The sequence below is a fragment of the Sturnira hondurensis genome, unplaced genomic scaffold (assembly GCF_014824575.4).
Source record: "Sturnira hondurensis isolate 20B ecotype Veracruz unplaced genomic scaffold, ASM1482457v3 Scaffold0001221, whole genome shotgun sequence".
NCBI lineage: Eukaryota > Metazoa > Chordata > Mammalia > Chiroptera > Phyllostomidae > Sturnira > Sturnira hondurensis.
In genome coordinates this window covers 1,245,357-1,258,209 of record NW_028073852.1, presented here as the reverse complement: position 1 = coordinate 1,258,209, position 12,853 = coordinate 1,245,357, and the positions used below count along the sequence as shown (strand labels likewise).

At 65.3% G+C, this 12,853-nt stretch overlaps 1 protein-coding gene across 4 annotated transcripts in view; it reads left to right on the top strand.

Moving 5' to 3' along the window:
* BAIAP2 (BAR/IMD domain containing adaptor protein 2) overlaps window positions 1-12,853 on the top strand; it is a 45,560-nt gene that overhangs the window by 16,655 nt on the left and 16,052 nt on the right. For all 4 annotated transcript variants that reach the window (XM_037068593.1, XM_037068620.1, XM_037068610.1 and 1 more), the window contains exons 4-6: window positions 7,864-7,925; window positions 8,210-8,281; window positions 8,628-8,765. In XM_037068593.1, coding sequence (XP_036924488.1) covers window positions 7,864-7,925; window positions 8,210-8,281; window positions 8,628-8,765 — 272 coding nt within the window. The remainder of the gene's footprint in view (window positions 1-7,863; window positions 7,926-8,209; window positions 8,282-8,627; window positions 8,766-12,853) is intronic.

Genomic DNA, 12,853 nt, shown 5'->3' with positions numbered 1-12,853 from the left:
GCTCCGGGGGTGCCCTGCCCTCGGGGTGCCGAGCACCAATGCCACTCTCGTTCTCTGCACAGGGGAGGGGCTCTGTGCTGTCACCCACTGTGCCCTGGGTGCTGCGCACCTGGACCCATCCCGTCTGCAGCCAGGCCTGAGCTCTGCCCCAGTGACTGGCTGCGAGCAGAGCAGCCAGTGGGTGGAAAGAATCAGGACACGAGGTGGGGGCCCCCGGGCCCCTGGTGCGCAGGTAGGCAGGTGACTGGGGCGCTCCGTGCTGGGATCACGCATGCTGGAGGAGGGTCATAGTGCCTGCCCTTCTGTCCTCCCTGGCTTTGCAGGGAGGCTTGGGTTACACAGCCTTCTGGAATGTTCCAGACTTCCCTGGAAGGCTGTCTTGCAGTGAGTGGGACACAGCCTTCCCCGAACTCTGGGTCTCACCCACGGAGACTTGTCCGCCGGTGTGGCTGCGGGCAGGTGGCTGAGCTACCACGGTGTTCAGCCCTGGCGGAGTCCCGAGGCCTCTGCTGTGTTCGCTGCCTTTGAAGAGGCCCCGGGTTTGTGACCTGGGCATGTGTGTGCTCGCCGGGAGTTCCCTGCTGCTCCGCCTTGGGCTGGGATGCAGGAGGCGGCTCCCCTGAGCCTGAAACTGGCCGGGTTCAGCCCCTGAGTCACTAGGTGAAGGTGGGGCCCAAACACTCCTGGTGGTTGGCTGCCGTCCACACGTGGTGACCGAGAAAACAGCGCCAGCATTCCCAGGCTGGCCTTGCAGACACGCCCTGTGGGGCTCGGTGCCTCCTCTAGTCCCCACAGCCTGTAGAGGCCTGGGGCCTGTCCCTCTATGGGGGCGCTGACACAGGGCTAGCAGACAGGGATGCCATTGCCGGGTGGCCCTGGGCCTCTGCGGTGTTGCTGTGGTGTACACTTGGCCCCCTCGCAGAGGGGGCTGTGTCGCTTTCACTCCCCCGGGGGCCTGATTCAGCCTCCACATCGCCCAACTCCCAGGTCCTGTGTGGTGGAGGGCCTCGTGGGCAGACAGTGTCTGTGGCCCTCCTGGGACAGGAAGGACTCCGCGCCTGCAGCCTGCCTTCATTTAAAAAATGCCCCTGTCCAGCTAACAATGCCACACCCTTCCCTGCCCCCAGTGGAGGGCACAGAGGGGGGCCCCGGAGCCCCAGGAGCAGAGGCTGAGCTGTCCTGGCTGCCTCGGGCCACTCTGTCTGCCAGGGCCAGATGCCCACACCTTTCGCCAAAGCTCCATCCTCATGCTTAGCTCAGTGTGGCACTAAATAGTTCACAATCAGCCAGGGCCAGTGGGGACAGCCTCGCGTGTCCCCACTGTGTTCATTTGGTCGACGTGGCCACAGAGGAGCCTCCAGATGGGGTGGGGATGGGGGGGCAGGGGCCTCTGGTGCCCATGCGTGCGCCCTGAGGAGGCTGCGTGTGCCGGGGGTGAGCACAGGTCCCCATCAGGCCCATGGCGTTCCCGAGGTGGCTCTGCTGGTGCCTGTCTTGATGGCTCGGCACGTATGTGTGTCCCTGGGCCTCGGGGGCTCCTGGGTGACGGCCGTGTCGGTGGGCAAGAGCGATGTGTGGCTGGTCTTGTCCTGAGGACGGACTAGGGACTGCAGAGCCTGATGCCTGGGGGCAGCCGCCAGCCCTGCTTAAGCCAGAGCCCGGCCTCCCCACTGGTGCCGGGCTGCACAGGGCGGGTCTGTGAGGCCCAGGCCAGGGCCTCTCCTGTCAGCTTGCTCTTGCTCTGAGAGGGAGCATGGGACTGTCCCCAAACCTGGAACACAGCAGGAGGCTCGAGGAGGCCTTTTCAGCGTGCCACCCCCAGTCCTGTGACCCACCAGGTCCCCACAGTGAGGCACCGCTGACCACGCACCACTGCCTGGAGCCCTCGGCAGCCCTGGCGGTGGGAGAGTTGGAGTGAGAGCGGCTTCCTGTTTGCCTCTGCCTGGAAGCTGGCCCCCAGGGGTGTCCCCCACCCAGTGGCGGCTGCAGGGCAGCATGGGAGTCTGCAGTGTGGGCGGGGGTGTCAGAGGCACTGCTGGCTTGTGACCCCAGTGACCACAGATGGCCTGTCCTGTCCCAAGTGGCCTGTTCCTTTGTGTCTTGGGAGATTCAGATCAAGCTAGTGCCTGGGAGGCTGTCCCCGGACAGGGGCAGTGCTCGGGGCCCACGCAGGCGGGAGCGGAGAGCCGCCTGCGCTCACGGTCCTCCGTCCTTCCTGGCAGTGGGTGAGGAGGGAGCTGCAGGCGTCCCGTGCTTGGGATCCTCTCGGAGCTGGGAGGGGCTCTGCGTGGCTTCCGTGCCTCGGAGAAAGGGTGGGATCTACACGCCGTCAAGCTTTGGGATGGGGTCAGCCCACCCCCCAGGCCCACACAGCCTCCCCTGGCCAGGCGTTGGGGTTCACTCTGCCAGGCAATGTGGGCCACTCCATCCTTGCTTTGGGTGGAAACAGGAGGAAAACCCCAGCACACAACCCCCACCTGGCACATCACATTGGCAGAGGGAAAGCCGGCCTTCGGAGAGCGGTGAGACTGGCGGGTGCCGAGTCTGCTGGAGTGGACAAGGGGGGTGGGCAAACTTTCCCCCCAGTTTTCTCCTGGGGGAAAGCCGTCTGTCACCCCGAGCGCGGCCCGCCACTTGGTGCTGCCATGCGCCCGCTCAGCCACGGCCCGTCCTCCGACTGTGGGGAGAGGTGGGTTAGCCAGAGTCTCCGCCCAGCCCCCTGCCATGCGACTGTGTGTGCCCGAGAGGGCACAGTCTCCCTGCACCTCGCCCCGGCAGCCTGAGCCAGTGCCCAGATCCAAACAGGCTCCTAGGGGCAGCCGACTGGGAGCAAGTGGGGTGCAGGCTCCAGCCGGCGTGGGGGCGGGGGCGTGGCTGGACTGTCCCCTCCTCCTCCTGGAGGTGCCCGGCCACCAGGCCCCCCACCTGGGGGCCTGCTCTGCCTCAGAGGAGCACGTGGGGGAGGTCTCTGTCTGCTGCCATCGCCATGGCAACACAGCCATGCTTTCTCTGGGCTCCCCCCAGCCCCGTCCACATCGTCTTCCATTTGTCGCATGTTTTGCATTTTTTGTAGTGGGGAGAAAATCCCTGTTTGCTTCTCCCAGGGAGAAGCAGCTGGTAGCCAAAGACAGCGGGCTGGAGGCGGAGCGTGGAGGGGTCTCTTCGCACGTCGGAGCCCGTGCCCTGCCATCAGACAGCTCCGCATCCCTGCCTCGGGCAGCCTGGAGCAGTTCGCTCCCAGAGGTGCTTTTCCGCTCAGGAAGCCAGCAGAACGATCGAGCGTCGTGGAAGTCTGCTTCAGAAGGTTCCAGAAGGTCGTACTCGTCTCCAGCCAAGTCTGAGTAGCTGATCTCTTGACCTAGGGCCTCTCTGCCCCCCTCAGCAACCAGAAGCTCTGGGTCCTCCCCAAAAGAGAGGCCCTGAGAGGGTGTTGGTGCCCTTGGTGGCCACCAGTGACCACTCGGCAGTGGCAGGGGGTCTACCTGCTGAATTCCAGGTCGGCTCCAACTGCAGGGCTGGATTCAGTTGCTGAAGGAAGCTCAGGTTCCTCCTCAGTGTCCCCAGACATCCCCCCACCCCGTGCTGGAGGGCAATTCCACACACAGCCCCACCTGTGTGGAGGAGGGGTGCCCGGGGCTCCCCCCACCCCGTGCTGGAGGGCAATTCCACACACAGCCCCACCTGTGTGGAAGAGGGGTGCCCGGGGCTCCCGCCGCCCCGATACGCACGCGAGCGTACACACCAGTCTCACGGTTGCTGGTCTCAGCTCTGCATTGCCCAGGCTGGTTAATAGCCACCCGGAGTCAGTGCCTGGGTGGGTCGGGGCTCCTGGAGGCCCGTGGCTGCCATGCACCCCCTTGGGCCCTCGCCTGCGCCCATGCCCGTGAGGAGGGGCCGTGCTGCCCTGGTGCAGGCCCTGGAGCTGCGGGCCCACGGTGGGTAGTGGGTGGGAGGCCGGGCTGAGCGAGGCACTCCTGAATCTCAAGTGGTTTGACCAGATAGCGTGTGTGCATGCATGGCCACACAGGCATCTCAGCAATAGCACCCAGCAGAACCAGGGGTCCGTGAGTGGGCACCTGCAACGCCACTGCAGGTCGGAAGGCTGCGCCGTCTCCTGCGAGCTGCAGGAGGGTGGGCTTTGGAAAGCCACCCCTCGGGGCCCTCTGGTCACCAGGCCTTTGATGGGACCCTCTGGGCGTGGCTGCAGGACGGCCTCAGACCCACCCCCAGTGCCTTGAGGCCAGCCTGGCTCCCTGAGGGGAGGCGGGGCTGCACCCCTGCTGGCCTGGGGCTCAGAGCAGCAGCGGGAAGGGGCTCCCGGCTGTCGCTGCCTGTGGGCTTTGCCAGACCTGGCCCTTTCTCCCTCCCCCACCCCCTCCACTCCCCATCCCTGTCCCTGTCTGGGCCCTTGGGCACCAGGCTTCCTGGGCACTGGACCTTTGGTCTCATCCCCAGACCCACCATCTAGGCAGTGGTTCTTCCTGATTCTGCCAGGGGCCGCCCTCTTCACTCAGCCGTCCCCTGTCTCCCTCCCCGGAGGGAGAGTGCGGGGCCTCAGAGGCAGGTCGGGGTGGCTCACGTCACACACCCCAGCATGGAGCAGAGCCCCTGACCGCCCTGGGTCTGCCTCTGTCACCGTGAGAGGGCGCGTGACCACGGCCCAGCGCCGGCCGCCTCCGTCTGGGTTGCGGCTCCTGTCGGAGCTCCAGCCTGCGGTCTCTGACCTGCACCTTCTGAAGCCTCGAACCCGTGATTCGCCCCAGTCTCAGGGATCCTTCATCCGCTCCCAGAGGGCCTGGCTGGGAGAAACACTTAAACAGTTTCCCACTTCTGGGATGTCACTGTGGTGACTCCATGTCCCTGAGCACACGACACGAAGTGATTAAAGGCGGCCTGCCTCAGCTGCAGTCGGCTGGCATCTGAACACTCCCGCACTGTGCCCAGGAGTCCCGGGAGGGGGGCCGACCCACTCTCCAGCCCCGGGCGCAGTGGGCACTGCGTGCTGTGGCCCTGACCTCGGCTGGGCGCAGCGGCTCTGCGTCCTCACCCCTCGGCTGTCCTCCCTGGAGTGCGGCCGCCCCCAGGGTCTCCTGGTCTCAGGGGAGCCCTGTCCGGTCCGACCGCCATTGGCACTCCCTCTGCGCTGCTGGTTCCTGCCCGGCCCCTGCCCGGCCCCAGCTGCTGTGCTGTGGAGGGCCCCACCTCCTTGTGGAGCTTCTGTCCCGGCACCGTGGTTCACGCTGGGGTCTGGGGGGGATTTTTCAGGAGCAGGCTGGGGTGCTGAAGGAACGGCCCTGGGGTTCACTTAAGCTCAGGATCCTGAGTTTTGGCAGAAGCTGGCTCCTGCTGGGCAGGGCTCAGTCCTCCACAGGTGCAACTTTCAGGGCCATGTTCCCACTCACCTGCCCGGGGTCGGGCCGTCCTAGAGCAGGAAGGCAGCAGAGAAAGCCTGGGAGGGGCCGCCGAGTCTCACAGGCTCAGGCTAGATCTGGGGACCCGCAAGAGGGCCTGGCAGCTCTGGAGTCTGACCCCCAACTCCCCCTCCAGTGGCCCTCCACCGGCTGGGGGACCCCAGTCTGCTTGGCTGCCTCGGGGTCTGTTGGCCAGTGGGCTGTCACTGCGAGCAGGTGGGAAAACCTGAGAGTGCGTGTTAGGGGGGCTGGCGGTGCGCAAAGCCAGCGGAGGCTTGTGCTCAGAGGGAATCGCTACCGCAGAGCGCCGGCAACCGCAGCAGCGGACCTCAGACACACGTGCCATCGCATACTGGCACGCCGGGCGGGGCCGGCCACTGTGCGGGCAGACCTCAGAGGCCGCTCGGCGGGGATGTGACCCGCAGGCCGCTCAGTGAGCCATCCCACTGGCATGAGTGTGCAGATGGGGTCCGTGACAGCAGGCAAGTCAGTGGTACAGGGCCCGGGGCAGCGGGGTGTGCTAGTGGGGACAAGTTTCTCTTTGGAACATTCTGGAATGGGGGGTGGTCCACACTGAATGCCCTTGGTCTGGCATAGGCCTGGGCCCCTGCAATGTCAGAGCTCTGTGCTTGCTGGGGGCTGTGTCCTCCCAGAAGGCTGGACCAGTCCCTTCTGCTGCTGCTGCCCAGGGCTGGGCTGCCCCGCTAGGGACAAGGGCTCCAGCCAGGCCACCGAGGCTGCATGTCACCATCATGGGCAACAGGGGGCGGGCGTCCATCCCCACGCCACCTGCGTGAGACATGGCTTATGTCCAGCCAACATTTCTTGCACGTCCTGTTATGTGGGCATGTGCCTGTGTGTATTCACATGTGTGTGTGCTGGCTGCCCCCGCCCTGCCTTCTGGCGGGATGTTGCCATGTGGACTGAGATTCCCTCTTAACCTGAAGGTGCGAGGCCACATCTGAGGCTCCTAGGCTGCCTGGGGTGCAAGGCTCAGGGCTGGGGGTGTGCAGAGCAAAGCCTCCCCCTAGCCTGGCACCCTGGCTGACAGGGCATGACCAGGGCGGGCACAGGAGGGGCACGACCAGTTCTCAGACACCTCTGGGTCTTCCACACCGTTTATCTTGCGTGTGTCACTCGTCCCCGGTCCTTGTTGCTGATGGCCCTGCCCCCACTCGCAACCCTGTGCTTCTGCCTGGCCACCCAGCCCCAGGGTTTGCACTCTCTCTCTCCATATGTGAGGGGGCTGCCTGCCTGCCTACTCCGTGACGTTCCCCAGAGCCCTGGCCATCCCATCGGGGGTGGCACCTAGCTCCATGCCCCCCCCCCCAGGCACACCCAGGCTGGCCACATCTGAGTGGCTGTTTTAAAGCCAGTTGTCCACCCTGGCTGGTGTAGCTCAGTGGATTGAGCTCGGGCCTGCGAACCACAGGATCACGGTTCGATTCCCAGTCAGGGCACATGCCTGGGTTGCAGGCCAGTTCCCGGCAGGGGATGCACAGGAGGCAACCATACACTGATATTTCCCTCCCTCTCTCCTTCCTTCCTTTTCCCTCTAAAAGATACATAAAATCTTTTAAATAAATAAGTAAAGCTAGTTGTTTGAGTTCGGGACTGAGCTGTGCTGGGGCCCCAGGACCTGCAACCCTGGGGCCGAGGCACTGGCGCTGGAGCCAGGACCGGGAGAAGTGTCCGTTTCCTGGCGGGTAAGCCTGGGCAGGGCCCACCTCGGACTGTCTTTGGAGCCCAGGAGGTGGGGAGAGGGTCACAGAGCACAGGGTCGGGGCGCAGCTCCTGCTGACTCTGGCTCTGAGGACCTTCACCACCCTCTTCTGGGATCAAAAAGGACGCTAGGGGACAAGCATGTCACCACTGGGGGCGGAGGTGTCCCACAGTCCTGGGGGAGCCTGGCTTGGGGGCACAGCCTTGTTTCTGAAGCTGGGTGACAGTCCCCTGCAGTGGCTCAGGGAACCCTGTGGTGCTCTAGGAGTGCTGGGCTGGGAAGGGGACACTGGTGCGGGCAGCACTCGGGAATAGGATTTGCTGGACAGTGACAGATTTCCTTCCTCGAGGACCCGGTGGTCTTCCGCTTTGTTTGTGTCCACAGGCGGCACAGGCAGCGGCCGCCACCAAAAACACTCTGCAAACCTCTGCTGATCTATCAGCTGACGGCTAATGGCATTCAGCGCTCTGCAGCACTCAGGGTGGGCGGGGAGGGCACCTCCGTGTGCGTGCGCCCCAACACCCGGGCAGGGCGGGGGTCTCGGTGCCGACGCTGCCCCGTGTCTTCAGTCCTCCTGCACCTTCACCAAGGGGACCCCTGCCATGCTGTGTCCCCACAGCCCGAGTTCTCTCGCGTCTGCTGCCCCGTTCTTCGCCGTGGTGGGGGTGATGGGGTTGCCGATGGGGGTACTGATGTCCCCATTTCCCTTCCCTGTGTGCTGCTGTCCAGGAGACGTCCTCTTCCAGATGGCGGAGGTCCACAGGCAGATTCAGAACCAGCTGGAAGAGATGGTGAGGCCCAGGGCCCAGGGTGGCCCCCAGGCAGTGGGGCGGGTGGGCGCAGGAAGCCAGGGTGGTCTGGCGTTCGGACTTTTGTCCAGCATCCCCCCCAGCACCTCCTGGCTCTGTGGGGCCCACCTGTCCCTGCAAGGTCATCAGCTCTGGACCAGATAGGCCCCCCTTTCCCAGGGGGTGGCCACCTGTGCCCAGACGGGACCCTGCCTCGTCCTCCCGTGCCGGATGCCCCTGGCCCACGCAGCGGCACTGACTCTGGCCTGTCCTCCCTCCCCTCGCAGCTGAAGTCCTTCCACAACGAGCTGCTCACACAGCTGGAGCAGAAGGTAGAGCTGGACGCCAGGTACTTGAGTGTAAGTAGCCCGCCCCAGCTGTTCAGCTGCCTCCCTCCCTGCTGTGAGGGCCCTCAGCTCCCTCCACGTGCTCCATCCAGGGGTTCTCACCCCCAACACTCCTGCCTCTTGGAGACAGGGCGCTGTCCAGGGGTGAACCCAATGTGCCCGGGTCTGCCGCTTTCAGTGAGGATGGTGATGTGTCGGTGCTGTTCCAGGGACCACCCGCACCCCCCCGACCGCCTTGTGGCATTGGGGGCATGAATCGGGGCAGGGGGGTGGCTCAAGGGGGCCCCCAACCCGGCCTTCGTTTCCGGGAGCAGAGGGGAGCGGGGCTCATGGCGGCCGCGTCTCCTCTGTGCACCAGGCGGCCCTGAAGAAATACCAGACGGAGCAGAGGGGCAAGGGGGACGCTCTGGACAAGTGCCAGGCCGAGCTGAAGAAACTGCGCAAGAAGAGCCAGGGCAGCAAAAACCCACAGAAGTACTCGGACAAGGAGCTGCAGGTAGGCCCGGGCGGCCGCTCCCTTTGCACGGGGCCCGCCCATAGTGCCCCCTGGCCGGGGTCGGCCCTCTCCTGACAGCTTTCAGGGGCCAGTGCCCCATGTCCCAGAGCTGGCAGGGTGGCCGGTGTGGCCCTGGGGCCCGCCTGCCCTCGCTGGCAGCCTCAGTGGGGCACCAGGGGAAGGACAGAAGCCTAGCTGGACTCCGGCCGCCCCGCCTCCTGCGTCCCAGCCTCGGAGGGCGACCCCAGACCGTTCCTCTAATGAACCCGAGCACGCCCACCTGGCCTGGGCCCTGGGCACACGGCCTCTCAGCAGCCCTGTAGTGGGAGGCAGATGGCACTGGAGTGCAAGGGAAGGACCAGCCTGGTGTCTTGTCACTCAGCATCTCGTCCGGGTGGCAGGCGTCGAGGACATCAGGGCTCCTGATGGGCTGGCCCGATGCGCCCGATTCGGCAGAAGCCCAGCAGGCAACACAGGTCAGGCCCAGAACACCTGCTGTCCCAGGTCACACAGAGGAGGCGGAGGAGGGGACAGGATGCCCACATGTCTGTAAAAGAAACATCGGGGGGGACAGCTCCCCAGCTGGTCAGGAGTGGCAGCGACTGGGAAGCGCCGTGGGGGGGTGGTGCCTGGGGGTGACCCCTCGCCTTCCTGAAGGCCCCCCCTTCCTGCGGGCTGTCAGGCTGGCTGGGCGTGTGCACGTGTGACTCTGTGCTGCCGGGGCTCTGCTGCCCTGAGGGCATCTGGCCTCACCCTGGAACCGAGCCCCGTCCTGCCGGCCCCTTTGCGAGCCTGGCACCTACAGGCAGACCCTTGGCTACGTCTCTCTGGGCTGGGGGGGGGGGCCGGGTTGGGCCACAGCGGATGGGACCATCCTGAGTTCATGGGTGGGACAGGCACTCCAGCTTTTCCTGCATGTTTCTTAGCTGCGGTGACATAGTCCCTGCTCTCCGAGTGTGCCTTCCCTGTGTTCCTGCCCCCACCGCCTTGGGCCCCTGTGACCTGTCACTGCCTGGGCTTGCCACTGGCAGCCCGGGACGCAGCCGCAGGGACTGCCCTGGAGTCATTTCTGTGACTAAGTTCCTGGGAGTGGGGTTGTTGGGTGTGGCCTAGAAACAGGCCTGCACTGGTATCGCTTGGTTTTTGTTCCTCCCTTGATGCGGTTTGACATTTTGCTTCCTGAAAGTCTTGACCGGGGAGTAGCGCCCCTGCTGCTTGGGAGGGGAATAGCTCCCCCAGTGCCTTTGCTTAGAGCTTTAGGGGACTCGAGGCTGGCTTTGTCGAGGTTCCGCTGCCTGCTCACCCATCCCTCCCTGTGGTGCTTCTGCTGGTGGCACTGTCATGGACATGTGACACACGTGTCACATGCACCCACTTAGAGTGCACGGTTCCGAGGTTGGAGTGCACACACCACCTGTCACTGTGGACTCAATCCGGGGGCGCCTGTGGATAGAGTGTCTCGCAGGTGGCCTTTTCTGTCTGACATGCTCCACGCAGCACAGCGTGCTCCCACTCCCTCCAGGTGGTAGTGAACTTGGAGGCTCCCTCCCAAGCTGGGCCCTCCCCCTGAACCAGTGGGTGCTGCTGGGACTGCTCTCTGGGGGCCTGCGTGGTCTGCTGCAGAGCCTCCCGCCGCAGGGGCGGGCCGGGGCCGGCGAGGCAGGAGGCATGTGGGCAGAGACCCCGTCCCCGCTGAGGCGGTGGGCCCTGTGCCTGACCCGCTGCCCGCTGCGAATCTCTCCAGGAGAACCCCCACCCCCTGCCCCAAGCTCAGCTCCTGACCCCGGGCCTGCAGAGCCCAGGGCGGGATTTGCGTTCTCCACTTCAGGGAGCTGCCAGGGGCACATGTAGGCTCCCTGGACCCCGGGCTCTCCCTCTGGGCAGTTTGGGGGTCTCTTCTCCTGGCAGGGGCCTCTGACCAGGTCTCTGGGGGCTCTCCATGGAGGTGTTGGGTGCTGCCCTTTCTCCTGTGTCCAAGGGTCGCCCCACGGTCGAGCCTCCCTGTACCCCGTGTCCTCTGCGACCGTGCCAGCCCCACATGGCTTCTCCCCACCCTGTGCAGCTGTCCCTGTGGGGGCGCAGCCAGCAGGCCCTGTCAGCTGGGTCTGGACCCTAGCCCTCCCTTCTGGTCCCATGGTCACGGTGAGCTCAGGGTCCTCTCAGCCTCAGTTTCCCTGTTTGTAAGGTGGCATACTTCGCCCCCACCTCTGCTCTGGGCGTGGCCCACTCCTCCTCTCTGTTTGCTCTGTGATTCGCTGCTCCAAGCCTCCCTCCTCTGTTCAGCCCTCAGCCACAGGGTTTGCTGTGGCCACTTTTCCCAGGTGACTGAGTTCCTTCCAAGACAGGCTGGCCGCTGTACCCACACGTGCCCCCTCGGTGTTTGGCATAGCATGTGCCCCGCTATTCGGTAGCTTGTGCGAAGGAAGCGGGGGAACCGCCCAGTCGCTGGTGTCCTCTGCTCCCCGAGGTGCAGAGTCCTGCATGTGCTGAGGGCGAGGCCATCAGGAGGCCCACGGCCCCTGAGAGGGTGGCTGTTTCTGACCCCAGCAGCTTTGCTGAGCTGCCCACTGAGGTCCCAGCGCCTGTGGCTCCTGGAGCTAGTGCAAGGCCCTGTGAGCAGCAGACACACCTGCTCCAAGCTCTTCACGTCACCTCCTGTGAGCCCAGTGGTGGGTCACCCAGGACTATGGTGGTGGCTGTCCCCCAACCCTGGAGAAGAGATGGGAGAGGCAGGTGCAGGTGTGACCATGCACTGTCAGCCAGTGGTGGCCAGGATTCTGACCAGCCTGGGCTCCCCGGGCTGCGTCCTTGAGCAGAGGGAAGGTGGATGGTGCCCGGGGTGAGAGCGGCCTGGGGCTCTCACGCTCTGCAGGCGCCCCCTCTGCAGTGCAGGCCAGTGGAGGCCGGGCCTGGCCCCCCGGCTGGCACAGGGGCCCCGCTGGAGCCCCCGCGTGGCTCTCCTTGGTGGAGGAGATGCTTCCTTTGATGTGGCTGTTGCTGAGGCCTGGGCACCACGGGGTTGCAGGTGTGGGCTTGGTCAGAGCGTGGGAGAGGTGGGTGGTCGGGCCCTCCTGAGTGTGATCACGGGGGTCACTTTGTGCCGTCTAGAGCCAGGCCGCCTGCCTGCTGTCCCCCAGCCCGCGCTTGAGCTTCGTGAGTGTGAAGGGCCCCAGGAGAGCAGCAAGGCTGCCTTGGAGTCCACAGGTCACCCATCCAGCATGGGCCCTGCCCACTCTGCCCTCCCGGTGTCTGCACCACAGGGTGCCGTCACAGGCTCATCCCCCTGGGCCGCCCTGAGGACAGGACATCCCCGGAGCCACAGCCACTGTCCTTCAGGTGGCAAGGGGGTGGGGAAGGTGCTGCCGATGGTCAGACCCTGCCCCAGAGAGAGGAAGACAGAGCCCAACGCCCGTCCATCTGTCCATCAGCAGCGGGTGCCCGTGAGCGGGACTAGGTCAGAGCCGGCCGCTCTCAGGAGCTGTGGGTAATTGTTTTGGGACTTCTCAGACAGAACTGGCTCTAATTCTAGGTTGGGGACTGAGCGCGGAGGCACGTGGAGCCCTAACTGGGGCACAGGGTTCTCTCCAGAAGTAGGCACGGCACGCTCCCAGGCTGCCCTCCTGGCCAAGGGCTCACTCCAGTCAGCGCTGAGGGACTGCCCGTCTGTGGAGGAGACCTCGGCGGACACAGTTTGCAGAGGACCTGTCTGGCGGGCCTGCCCCTTTGGCCTGTGACCTGTCCCTGAGCGTACGTGTGTGTGCGGTAGCTGGCTGGCTGGCTGGCAGGGCTTTCACCGCTTCCGGGTCGTGCTGACACCAGCCAGCACGTCTCCGAGGGTCTTGTGGCCAAAGGGTCTGGGCAGGCGTGCAGCCGGCCCGAGAGCTGCCGTTCCGGGCAGATTGGGACACTCTCTTCCTTTTGTGAGTCCAGCGGGACGCGTCGAAGCTGCCCCTGCTTTTGCTCCACTCGCCCCACCCCCACCCAGCTTCCATCAAAGGGCACCATGTCTGTCAGGGGACCCAGCTGTGCTCCCTGTTCTTGAGGGTGCAGGGGCAGGCCAGGGTCACCTGTGTCCTTCTGGGCCCACC